The 13,130-nt window shown below is 35.8% G+C and overlaps 1 protein-coding gene across 1 annotated transcript; it reads left to right on the forward strand.

Moving 5' to 3' along the window:
- Positions 1–10,613: 10,613 nt before the first annotated feature.
- Positions 10,614–12,874, forward strand: LOTGIDRAFT_98133 (hypothetical protein; the record flags this gene model as incomplete). The annotated part of the gene is made up of 4 exons (XM_009045703.1): positions 10,614–10,722; positions 11,267–11,301; positions 12,329–12,409; positions 12,734–12,874. Coding segments are annotated over 4 exons (366 nt in total), but the record flags the coding sequence as incomplete, so codon positions are not given.
- Positions 12,875–13,130: the final 256 nt, after the last annotated feature.

Here is a 13,130-nt window from a genome sequence, read left to right on the forward strand (position 1 = left end):
AACGTTGAGTTGATTATAGCATAGGCCTACACGACCACATGTTGACGTTAATCGTTTCTACAGTAGCCTACACGATTATACACGACTACAAGGTTTAGCTGAAAATACAATAAGGATTTATAAGATAGTGTTTACTCATAAACGTAAATATAACACCAATGCCTTTGGTTAACAAATAAGCTGACATGACGTGCAAATTACAGACACCAAGTAGGCCTAGGCCCACGGTCTACGATACAATGACAAACACGTTAGTTATTTACGTTAATACGTTAAGCTAGCAATTGACCTTCACTATAGTCATACTCTATGCGTTTTGCGTTATTAATATACATATTTGGGACTAAAACTTACAACTTATGAGGGGATATGGGGCGTTATGTATGCGTTCTATTATTTATCTGTGAAAACAATGGCGGCGTTATTATTAAAGAAAGTTGCAAGTTCGTTTTGTCTTCATCGTTAAATTAGGGTTGCGTTCGTTTTATACAAATAGGCCTACATGGGCTTACACGTTCTGCCGTATCATACCGGCCCCTTAAACATGAAATTGTTTAACAAATCAAACAAGGCAGGACACAGAAGGAAATTTATGTACAAAAACTATTACTTAAATGTAACTAATAATATCAAAATGGTATGAGACAAACTATAACCAATTTAAGACACCAATAGAACTAATTTAGCAATTGGTCTACGTATGACAGAATTTTGAGTTTTAACAGTTGCGCTACGAATGAAACCTTTTGCGTCACAAACAGTTTCTAATACACGACCCATACACCATTGATTTCTATGGAAGTTTTCATCTACAACTAGCACAATGTCAGTTATACTTAAATTACATTGAGGCTTAGACCACTTAACACGCTCTTGCAGAGTTGACAAATATTCCTTACGCCAACGTTGCCAAAAACTATCAGCTAAATACTGAACTTGTTTCCAAGATTTACGTGCAAAAACATCTTCTTTCTGAAATTGCCCTGGGGGAAGTAACCATTTAGGTTTGGGGTTAAGGGATCTAAGTCGTTAGGATCATCAGATGTGAAAGTTAAGCGCAGCTATTAACAATTGCCTCTACCTCACACATTAATGTGCGAAATGATTCTTCACTTAAAGTTGGGTGACTATTTACAGAAAGTATTGCGTTGAGAACCTTTCTTATTGTCCTAATCTGACGATCCCAAATACCTCCATTGATTCTTGTTCCATTTGTTAATTTCTAGTCTAAGTTCGCGTTTACCACCACAAAAGTTAGTGCCATTGTCGCTACGAATTTCTTCGCACTGACCTCGTCGAGCAATAAATCTACGAAGTGCTTGGATAAACGAACTAGTATCCAATGAAGATGCTATCTCGATATGGATTCCCTTAATTGATAAACACACGAATACAACACCGTAACGCTTTAACTCTTTGCGCCCTTCCTTTACAACACCAACGCGTGCAAAGCGTAAAGAAACAGTAACCCTATCAATGGGTAAATCTGCCATTTTCTGATTCATAATAGGACCACGTAATTTTCGACACACAACACATTTGGCAATAATATAACGAGTAACAGAATTTGCATTAATGATCCAATACTTTTCACGTATTGAAGATAACGTATGATATCTTCCAGCATGACCTAAAGATTTGTGTGTATCCATAACGATAAGATTGGTAACATGACCAATGTGGTAAGATAATTGGATGTTTAACGTTCTCCGGTAGATCTGAATTTCGCAAACGACAACCGACTCTTAATAAACCACCAATAAAGATAGGATCTAATCGATACAATGCACTTGATTTAGACACATTTTGAGCTTTACCACATGCCTTCAACTCATTAGGAAATGCCTGATTTTGTATATATTTCACAATAGCTATTTCCGAAGCACTTAATTCATCTACGCTAAGATTTACAAAATTCTCGTTTCGATTTCTTATAATTTGAATTTCACTGTCAATATGACGTTGCGCGTTTTCACCTATTAATTCTTCAGGGATATTTCGTTTAACATTTTTAATATCTGCAGCACGTTTAAGTAAGATACATCTTAGACGCAGCAAATAAGCTACAGCACGTTTAAGTCGAAACCAACTCGAATAATATGTTATTAACTTATTTAAAGGATCGCAAAAGTTGATACTTCACGTTTAATCTCTGGATCTTCGTTACCGATTCTCTGTAATTCAGGTTGCTCCGACCAAGTATCGTCCGCATTCCAGAGAAACTCCGGCCCCATGAGCCAACGAGGGTCCTTCACAAAGTTTTGAACCGAAATGATTCTTGATGCATCGTCAGCAGGATTCGTAGCCGTATTTACATACTTCCATTGATCGGGCTCTGACGAGTCCCTGATTGAACTAACACCATTCGCGACAAAAACGTGGAAACGTTAAGAGTCATTCTTGATGTACCGGTATTGTAAAACCGTAGTACTATCAGTCTAGAACGTAATTGATTCTGGCAACATATCCAGTTCCTTTAACAGCATGTTAGATAAACGTACAGACAAAGCCGCAGCCGAAAGTTCCAATCTTGGAATTGTCATTTGTTTTAAGGGTGCTAACCTCGATTTACCAATAATAAATGCACAATAAATTTGACCGCTTTCGTTAAACACTCTTTGGTAACATACTGAACCGTAAGCAATGGACGAGGCATCGGAAAATATATGTAATTCGCGTTTAACAACGTTACCAAAATTTGCTGGAATGAAACAACTACGAATTTCTAACCGATCCAAATTGAAAAGTTGCTCTTTCCACTTGTTCCATCTTTGCCCAAAATCTTTTGGAACTTCATCATCCAAGCCATGATTTGCAGCGCACAAATCTTGCAAAATACGTTTAGCGTTTAAAGTCACTGGAGCAAGAAAACCAAGAGGATCGTAAATAGACCCAACTACAGAGAGAATACCTCGACGTGAAAGAGATTTCTCCTTTAACTGAATTTTAAAACTGAAAATGTCCTTTTCAATGTTCCACTGGACACCAAGAGCATGTTCAGTCGGTAAATCATCGTAATTGATATCAAGATGCGTTAAGTCCTTGGCACGTTTGTTCTCAGGAATACTGTTGATAAAGGTTCTGCTATTACTTATAAATTTAGTGAGATTAAATCCACCTAAAGAACATATTTCTATCAAGTCATTAGCAAGTTTTACAGCTTCTTGCTCATTGTCACACGATTTAAGTAGATCGTCAACATAAAAGTTTCTTTGCACAGAATTTGTAACGAATTGGCCAAATTGTGGATTATCACTAGCGGTTCGTTTTAAAGCGTAATTAGCGATACTCGGAGACGAAATAGCTCCAAATATATGTACAGTCATTTGGTACTCTTCCGGTTGTAAATTAACATCACCATTTGGCCACCAAAGGAAACGTAAATAATCATAGTCACTTTCGGGAACTTTAACCTGGTAGAACATTTTTTCTACATCTGCCATAAAGGCTATTTGGCGCTCACGCAATCTAATTAAAGTACCTATAACAGAGTTTGTAAATATAGGACCTTGCAAAAGTTCAGAGTTCAAGGATAAACCTATCCATGATGCACTACAATCATATACAACTCTGAGTTTGTCCGGTTTACGTGGGTGGTAGACACCGTGGTGTGGGATGTACCATACATGTCCATCTACAGTATTTAATTGATTATCAGGAACCTTTAAAGCATACTCGTTGATTAATAAATCATTTATGAAATTCACGTAATCATCTTTATATCGAGGATATTGTTCGAATTTACGTTTCAATGAATGTAAACGTTTGAACGACTGTTCTCTATTATTGGGTATATAAATATTGTCAAATTTCGAAAGGGAAGGGGGGCTTGATAATGACCATTACGGAACACTGTACCATTCTCTACAATATCAAGGAACTTCCTATCTTCCTGAGAATAATCTTGTCCATTATTGTTGTTGTCGATAAAATCAGATTCTAAAATGCGCTCAAATTGTTTACAAGTGTCAATAGCACGAATATCATTACATACTGCCAATTCGTGACATCAGGTCTGGGTATCCTTGAAGTCGAAACTGGAATATCATCCATAGCAAATACAGGGGGAAGTTTAATCGTGTTTGTACCAGTTATATCAGTAACATCTAACCCCTTAATTATAGTACTATTAACCTTACTTTGACCATGCATTGTATTAAGATTAATATTCATTTTTACACCATCAACCTTTAAGTTTGACATTAAATTGTTTGTCATAATGCAACCACTGGAACCGTGATCCATGAAAACATGTCATCTGACTAACGTTACTATCTTTACTACGAACAGTTGCTGGTACAACAGCCATCATAATATCATCTTCTGTTACTTCATCAGCAGTCACACAACCATTACTAATAGAGGATGGTACGTTAGATCGAGGATAATCCGAATTGGGGTTTTGCTCAGGCCCACGTGATTCGTTGATTACAGTTTGTGATCTATTTTGGGGTAATTCACTTCTCTGTTGATACGAGCCATTGGTTGAGGGACCCCTATTTGGCAAAAAAGGTTTATTCTGGGACAAATCATCAAGATGAAACACTGGAGGATGGTTTTTGCCACACTTACGACACGTTTTCTTATTATGACAATTTCTGCTATCGTGAAACTTATGTAAACACCCATAACATAGTCTTTGTTCACGAGCAAATGAACGTTTTCGATCATAAGTCAATTTAGAAATGTCCTTGCACCAATCTAACTCATGTTTACCAGAACAAAAGTAACACAACCGCTGCTTATAACTGTCTACACCGGTAGTGAATGTTTGTTTTGCATGTTTTTGTTCATCAATGTTCTTTCCAAAAACTGGATTACTGAATATGTCTGCTTCAGTGCTGACAAAATTTACAAAGTCTTCAAATGATGGTTCTCTCCCTTTGTTTCTGAAGCGATCGAATGCCTTTCTATTCCATCGGTCTTGCATTCCATACGGCAATTTTTTCATAAGGATTCTAAGATTCTGATAATTATTAAGTTCTCGCAGAAAATGAATATCTGTCATGGCATTTAAACATGTCAAAAGTCGTTGTGAATACTGAGAAAGTTGCGAATAATGATCAGGTTTCATATTTTGCCATGCTAAAAGTTCATTCATGTATTCAGTGGTTATTTTGAACTTATCACCAAATTTCTCTTTTAATAACTGCTTTGCTCGTTCTAGGCCTCTGGACGGTTCCATATGCATACAGCTCTGCACAATTTGATTTGGACTACCAGTTGTAAACTGATCTAGATAATAAAGTTTGTCATTATCATTACAGCAATAAACTTCGATTCTCGATTCCCTTAATAAACGTTATGTACTTCTTCACATTTCCGTCAAATTTCTCCAGCTCTGGCTGAGGAAGAAAATTCCTACGTTGTTGATTGATAATTAATTCAGATAATTCGATTTGTTTCTGAACAATGTCTTGTACTGGTGATGCTTCGTTGACAGTCTTAGGATCGTTAACATTAGGCCTAGATGTCTCTTCAGGCCTATATTTGGGGATTTCTGGCTCATTTTCGTTTACGTTGGATGCAGCAGCAAATGTTGGTCGAAATGCGTTGGTAGATTGGGGTGGGGGTAATATTGGTGAAGAAAAGAACTCATACTGCGGTGACGGTAAAGCCTGACTTTCACTTTCAGACTGAAGCACATGTTGACGAGCACGGCTTACATCGATTTCTGTCTGGATTTGAAACTCGTTTAATTTGGTCTCAATCTCAAGTTTTTCTTTCAAAATATTTCTCTCCCGATTAAAGGCGGCTCTTCTGGTTTCTAGCTCTACAAGTTTAGCCCTTTCCTTGGTCAGAAGCAAACTAGCTGTTGTTTTGTCAGATTTAGCAGATTTAGATACACTGGACATACGATCAGCCTCATTGTTTGTATGAGTCACTTGCCTATTATGAGAATCAAATGTATTGTGTCCAGGCTGTCAAGTACCTTCTTCCAACCATGTATACATGTCATTATCACAAGTGTAAAACACTTCATTTTCCATCACGAAAAACAATATCAAAAGAGTCAAAACAGCTTTCATTCCCCACTATTTTTAGTTGCACACATCATATAAGGCCTATTGTCCAAAATACCAATAACAATATTCTACATCACCATCAAAGTTCTATTCTACAGTCAAATTCTAAACTAGCATTAAATTTGACCACAAACGTCTAAACTAGCATTTACGTTTTAGTACCGACACAGCTCAAAATTATCTTGAATTCATTTTGAATATTCCTTATAAAGTTTTAAAACGACCGAAAAAATTTCAAAATCACCGTAAAGTTCTAGACTATCTTCCAAATTTTAAATCGCCAAAAAGTTCTAAACTAATGTTGCTGCAAGCAACGCCCACTCTACTCGGGGAACGTTACCCCATGTTGAAACACCGTTCATAATTGAAATGTTTATTCCCATCAGTTCCATACATGTGTAAATACAGTTTTAATACGTTTACAAGACAATATATGACAAACGTTGAGTTGATTATAGCATAGGCCTACACGACCACATGTTGACGTTAATCGCTACTACAGTAGCCTACACGATTATACACGACTACACGGTTTAGCTGAAAATACAATAAGGATTTATAAGATAGTGTTTACTCATAAACGTAAATATAACACCAATGCCTTTGGTTAACAAATAAGCTGACATGACGTGCAAATTACAGACACCAAGTAGGCCTAGGCCCACGGTCTACGATACAATGACAAACACGTTAGTTATTTACGTTAATACGTTAAGCTAGCAATTGACCTTCCCTATAGTCATACTCTATGCGTTTTGCGTTATTAATATACATATTTGGGACTAAAACTTACAACTTATGAGGTGATATGGGGCGTTATGTATGCGTTCTATTGATTTATCTGTAAAAAACAATGGCGGCGTTATTATTAAAGAAAGTTGCAAGTTCGTTTTGTCTTCATCGTTAAATTAGGGTTGCGTTCGTTTTATACAAATAGGCCTACATGGGCTTACACGTTCTGCCGTATCATAGGTATTGGATGCTGTGCAATAGATGGTCGGGCTATTTATAGGTGTCTTGATATTATTTACCGTCGCATATGAAGATCTGTAAACCGTGACTTACGGTCGCTTTAGAATCAGCAAGGAACTGGGAAAAATGTTAGTACATGTAAGTAATTTGGGAATTATTTTTTAGGGATTTTCTATAATGAAAGATGGCTTATTCAAGACAACTTTACAGTGTGTTGTTTTTAGAAATGGAGGAGATAAAAGGCCTCAAATAGAAGATTGTGTAATCGGAACCAAGGACAAATGGTTTCATGCAAAGGTAGATATTTCGTAGCACTAGGACTTCTTCTTCGTTAATCAGACAATTATGGATAGGAAAAAACACAGCGAGTGTCTTTCTGATGGAAAGGGTTTTGTAATATCATAAAACACGCAGGAAAAGTGTTGTATCTGACTTCACCTTATATATAATATCCCGGGGTATCAACTAAGAATTAAGTTTTGACTCCAATACACCGGCTGAAATAACCTAGTTTGTAGATATGACTTTGACCTCTGGTCGTCTTACCGAGAATATTTTAGATTTAAAAAAAAAAAAACATTAAAGAGGACGCTGGTTAACTTCAGTGGACACTATCAGGTGCATATTGTGTTAGAGCGATACGTTTCGTCGTCCTACATTTGTATTGTATCATTTATAGGGTAGGCCTAGTTTGAAAACGAGTGTTTGCCTAGCAAGATACACCCACTTCCGTGAAATATTTTCAGTATATCAAGGTCATGTCAATCGTACTAAAAATGTCCAAAATAATATTGATTTAAACCAACAAAATTTCATATAACTCTGACATAAACTGTCAACTCTGTCAAGTTCACAAGCCACATTTAACATTTTAGGCACAAACTCATCTTGCACGAGGTGAGTCCATCGGTGTTCACCAACGTGCTCTCTCATTCATCAATTCGGTTGGCGACCAATGGGTTACAATTTTTTTTATTTAAATAGGCCATCTAGAATCAGCAGGAAAATAAATTCCCAGGGGAAGGACCCCAAAACCACTAAGTCCAAGGTCCCAAAACCGGTAATTCATTTGCCATCTGTTTCAACGTTAAATCACGAAATCAAACCTATCAAAACTTTTTCCAGATATCTCGTTGAAAACTTCCCAATATGCCACATGAAAGCCTGGCCAATACTTAGTTTTTGGACAAAAATTTAATATATCATGACCATGAAAATCTTCAGCTAGCCAAACTGAAAGTAGACCACTTATACATTTTATCAACATTCGCTTGACTGACTCTGCACACAGAACGACTATTATTAGGGACAAAGAGGATTTCTAAAAATAACATGGGAATCATTTACATAAAAAGGTCCATGTAGAATATGAAAGAAAACTTTCGACTTGGTAAGGCTCTTTCAGTTTTCCTCAGAACTTTTCAGCCAGCACTCTAATCTAATGAAAATTAATTTACAATTTCGTTATTTTTGTTTTCGATCTACAATTGAGAGCAAAAAAAAAAAAAAAATAAGGAAACGAAATTGCAATCTAATTTTAATGTATAAAGGGATAATATTTCAGTCTTTGAATATAACATAATGTCTGTCTTTCATTGTAATTACAGGATGGACCAATAAAACATATAGAGAGTGGATTGTGTATGGATGTAGACTCAGAAGGACCAATTATGAAAAATTGTGATCCTCTGTCAAAAACACAATTATGGGAATTCAATCATTATGTCACGTGACCGTTTCTCAATTGGTGATGGTAGTTTTCGTAATTCAGAAGAGTATTTTTTCTGAGTTTGTTTGTAGGTTGGGATCGTTCCAAAGTTGTTTCGGATATTAAATAAGACCTACCATTAAAGTCAAATTAGAACATGTTTGCCAAGTAAATATATGGTCATATAACATATTGTTGAGCATGGAAATAAGTAAATAGGCTAATTTGATATTGTCAGTATTGTTTGGGTCTGTTTTAGCTTAATTCTACTTACTAAGTTCTAGGCTAGGTTTATTTCAATTAGCTAGAGTGAAAAAGATTAATAATCCTTCAACTAAAAGATTTGTGGTGTTTTTCAATTCTTTCATGAGACAAATTAAACTTCATGAAACAATTAACACACAGCTGAAAGATGTCAGCTTAAATACCAGTGCTGGTTCTCATGACAGAGACATTGTAAATTAAGATGATGCCTTATAATTTCCCAGCGCTGGCCATTCTGAAGAAAACATAAGCCGAGATTTCAGCTGAAATCGGATTGCTAAATACTCAGCGAGAAGCTGCAGCTCTAAGTGCAGAAGTAAGTGCTGTAGAACAAAGTGAACGTAGTTCAAGGCGGAGCATTTAAGACAGCCTCGAAGTAGAGAGCCCTGTAACACGCATGGACGTTTATGTATATCAGATTACTCTAGCTGTTAATTCTCGGGAGACGTCAGCTGTAAGTCAGAGTGAACTTGTAGAGCAAAATGTGAACTCATTCACAAACCAATCTCTGGTAAATAATTTGGTGCCAGTTACATCTGACATTCACGTACCATTAACACACGAAACTAAGTAGACGAACAGTGGCATCGTTCCTCCGTCGGCTCATCCCAGTACAGCAAACTTTGTTTCTGATTTCACGAAGTTTCTTCTAAAGCGAGAATTACTTTTGTCACATTTGACTAATTTAAATGACAAACCTCAAATCTATCCGTCGTGGAAAATAGTTTGAAAGGTTAGTTTATTACCCTTGACTTTATAGTTAGCAGTTTCTACAGCTCTCGTTTGGATAGAATAATCACATTTCAAAGTTAATGAATTCACGACACACAAATTATTCCTTAACCCAGCCATTACTTCTATTATTTCAGAATTCTTGGTTGAATGCATTTTGTTTAAGTTTTTATCGGCGAATATAACAGGATAGAAATCAAAATTGTGCCAAAACTTCAAGCTAGACAATAAAACGCCGCATTTCATCCTAAACATTTCAAAATATCCTTAGGAAACATTCAAGTTTGTATAGCTGAGTCAGGATAGTTGTGCCCTGTGTCGAAATTCTATGTTATGTCAAATTAAATACATGGTATAATTATTGGTCTTTCATAGCTCCAGATCAATCCGATAAACAACTTCTTTATCATGACTATGGCGAAGATTTGGCTTTAACTCTGGATTAAACCAAGTTCTGGTATTTGAATGGATGGTTATGTTTCAACACAATGGTTAGATAATATTAATTCATTTTTATCAATTTACTGGCAGACTCGACCAGTTAATGCAATTTTCCTCTACAATGTCTTGAGTATTATTTCTCTTGGTTTCTTGTTGTAGTCAATATCATCCAGACCAATCTTATCACATAATCTGTATATAATTAGGTCTGGACATACAGTTCTGTGGTCTGGAGTATAGAGGCTATTAAGGAGTTACGGACTAACTTAAATATATGGAAAATTTCATAGAATGATCGATTGATTTAGATCCTCATTTGAATATATAAAGCAGATCTGATTCATTAGTCACTGTGATATAATACAAGCTGCATAAATTGTTAGCTACATATTTGAGATTAATTTTGCTATTGTAATTATAGTTATGTAACACCCATCGGACTTTTTCAGAATAAAGTGTACGTCTGTGATGAGCATGAGATTTTGTCAAACAATAGAAAGAGAGTCACCGTAAAAGACAGAGATATATTTATAGTCAAAAGAAATGATGACTATTTTGCTCTAGATAGCTTCTGTTATCGTAAGTTCTCCTTCTTAAACAGGTTTGTCATGCAAAATTCGACCCTATACACTTAAGGCAATTCTCTGTCTGTAAATCTATAAGAACATCGCTATCATCGCCAAGCAGGATTGTTTCAGAAAACGCCTGAAGAAGTGCAATAGTGAGAGGTACCTCATCTAAGAATACGACCCAAAGTTCTGAAAGCCCTTGAGGCATCGGATCTGGGTGCAGCTAGAAGCCTCTAAAGCCAAGAGATTTTAGGTGGCCTGATGTGAACCTTAAGTATTTAGAGGGCTTAATATTCTTTTCAAAATAGGAAACTTTCACAAGCGAGGGGGGGGGGGGGGGGGGGGGATTCGGGGCATGACGCAAAGATATATTAAACAAATCCTTTGCCTTGGCCAAACGGAAAATATTGATTTGGGGGCAATCCGACTCCCTAAAGCTAAAGAATACAGGAGATGTCTAACTTGTTAAGATATTTTAGAAGGGTTCCAATGCCTGCTCTCGAATCATATCTACTAAGAAGGCATGTCAAACAGTATATATTGATCAATTACAGATGCAGGAGGTCCATTATTTAATGGTGATATAGAGGTAAGTGTAAAGAACCAAATATCAATTTAAATCAGGTATTATCAGCTACGGTACGTTGACCATACCTACTTCCATTGGTAACTATCATTTCTTCTTCAGCATTCAGCATTCTTCAATCATTTCAGTTGTCGCTCGAATAAAATTCTGTAAAAGCAAAACAATTCCATTAACCAACAAGTGGTTGCCTAGCAAGATACGCCCACTTTCCCGATACATTTTTAGTATATCAAGGGCAGTCTCTGTCAATTCATACCAAAAATCTAACTTGTGCAAGATATTGTTGATTTAAACAAACACACATTATTTAATAAAATTCTGACATAAACTGTCACCTCTATTGCCAACAAATTTTGATGCGTTTTTACTAAGTCAAGGGCAATAACTCAAATTCCATTGATCGAAAAATTGTCAAATCCAATCTTGACTAAGATCTCATCATTATAAATGATCACACCAAATTTCATTTAAATCGGATGAGAACTGCACTCTCTATTGTGTTCACAAACAAATTTTTACGCGTTTTTCATAAATCAAGGACTGACGGACAGGGGCGATGACAATATACGACCACATTATAATGTGGGCGTATAAAAACTCCAAAACATGCCCAAATCTGAAGCTCGTTTCGTAGTAATCGCCAATTGAATTGACTGAAGGTGTTCAGGGTATTTTGTATCAAATATCACTAAGGGTTTGTACAGAGTTTTCTTTAACTTCTTAAGTATATGTATCAGGAACACTAAAGCTTGGATTTGCAACTGTCTGATTTTTAATCCAACGTCTTTGAGTTTCACAATTCTATTTCAACTGTGCAAATAGATGCCATCACACACATAAAAAGTTTAGAAAACCTCTTTGCAATTCCTTTAAAGGTTTGTTAGCTAGTTACCTGAAGTGGAAACATGGTTTGTTAGCACTCCGACAAGGCTTCATTTTGGATATCTATTTTCTATTGCGGTTGTAAGCGCTTTAGTATATTGTATTATGTGAAACAACATAATTGGCATCGTCATTCTTCTTTATTCAGGATTATGGAGGTAAAGCTTGTATCAAATGTCCATGGCACAACTTTAAAATATGTATTGATACTGGCGAAGGACTGTATGAGGTGAGAATATTATTAATAAGTACATAAAAGGTGGAGAACACATTTAAGGAAATCCATCTCTTTAATTTAGTTCGGCAAATTTGTACACAATGATTTATTACACTTTTTATGGATGTTTTGATTAGATTCTGAAGGGTCTAACTTTAGTATCACATCCAGTTATGAACCAGTGTTATGTACAAAAGGGAGGATGTGTTTTGTGTAAGGGCGTGTGTGTTTTGGGCTTGCCTGTGTTACTTGGTGTTTTTGGGGACGGGGTGTTAAAAATGTTCTTTATTGTGTTATTTTTTGATTAAAGATTATAATTTTTTCTTTATGTTTCAGTCTATAAATCCATTTGATTTATCCAAACCACCAGAAATAAAATCTAAAGGTATTAAACAAAGGACACATAAAGTAATAGTTCAAGATGGAAAAATATATGTAGAATTATCTATCGATGAAAAATTAGAATCAGATCATTATAATGACAAAGAGAATCGTGAGAGGCTTGGTTTAACTGACTGAATCGATTTAAAAAAATATTCAGTATAACAAAAAATGATCAATGTGAGAAAAAGTACCTGTGAAAATAAAGGATATGTGTGATTTATTGTGATAATTCATATATTTATACATTATGAGTACCTGGTATACCGCATTGAATCTATTGGATGTATCTTCTAACTCTAACAAATCAAAATAGATGGACAAAATCCTTCCTAGATCCCCAAGCACATCT

This window comes from Lottia gigantea (genome assembly GCF_000327385.1).
Source record: "Lottia gigantea unplaced genomic scaffold LOTGIsca_1, whole genome shotgun sequence".
Lineage (NCBI taxonomy): Eukaryota > Metazoa > Mollusca > Gastropoda > Lottiidae > Lottia > Lottia gigantea.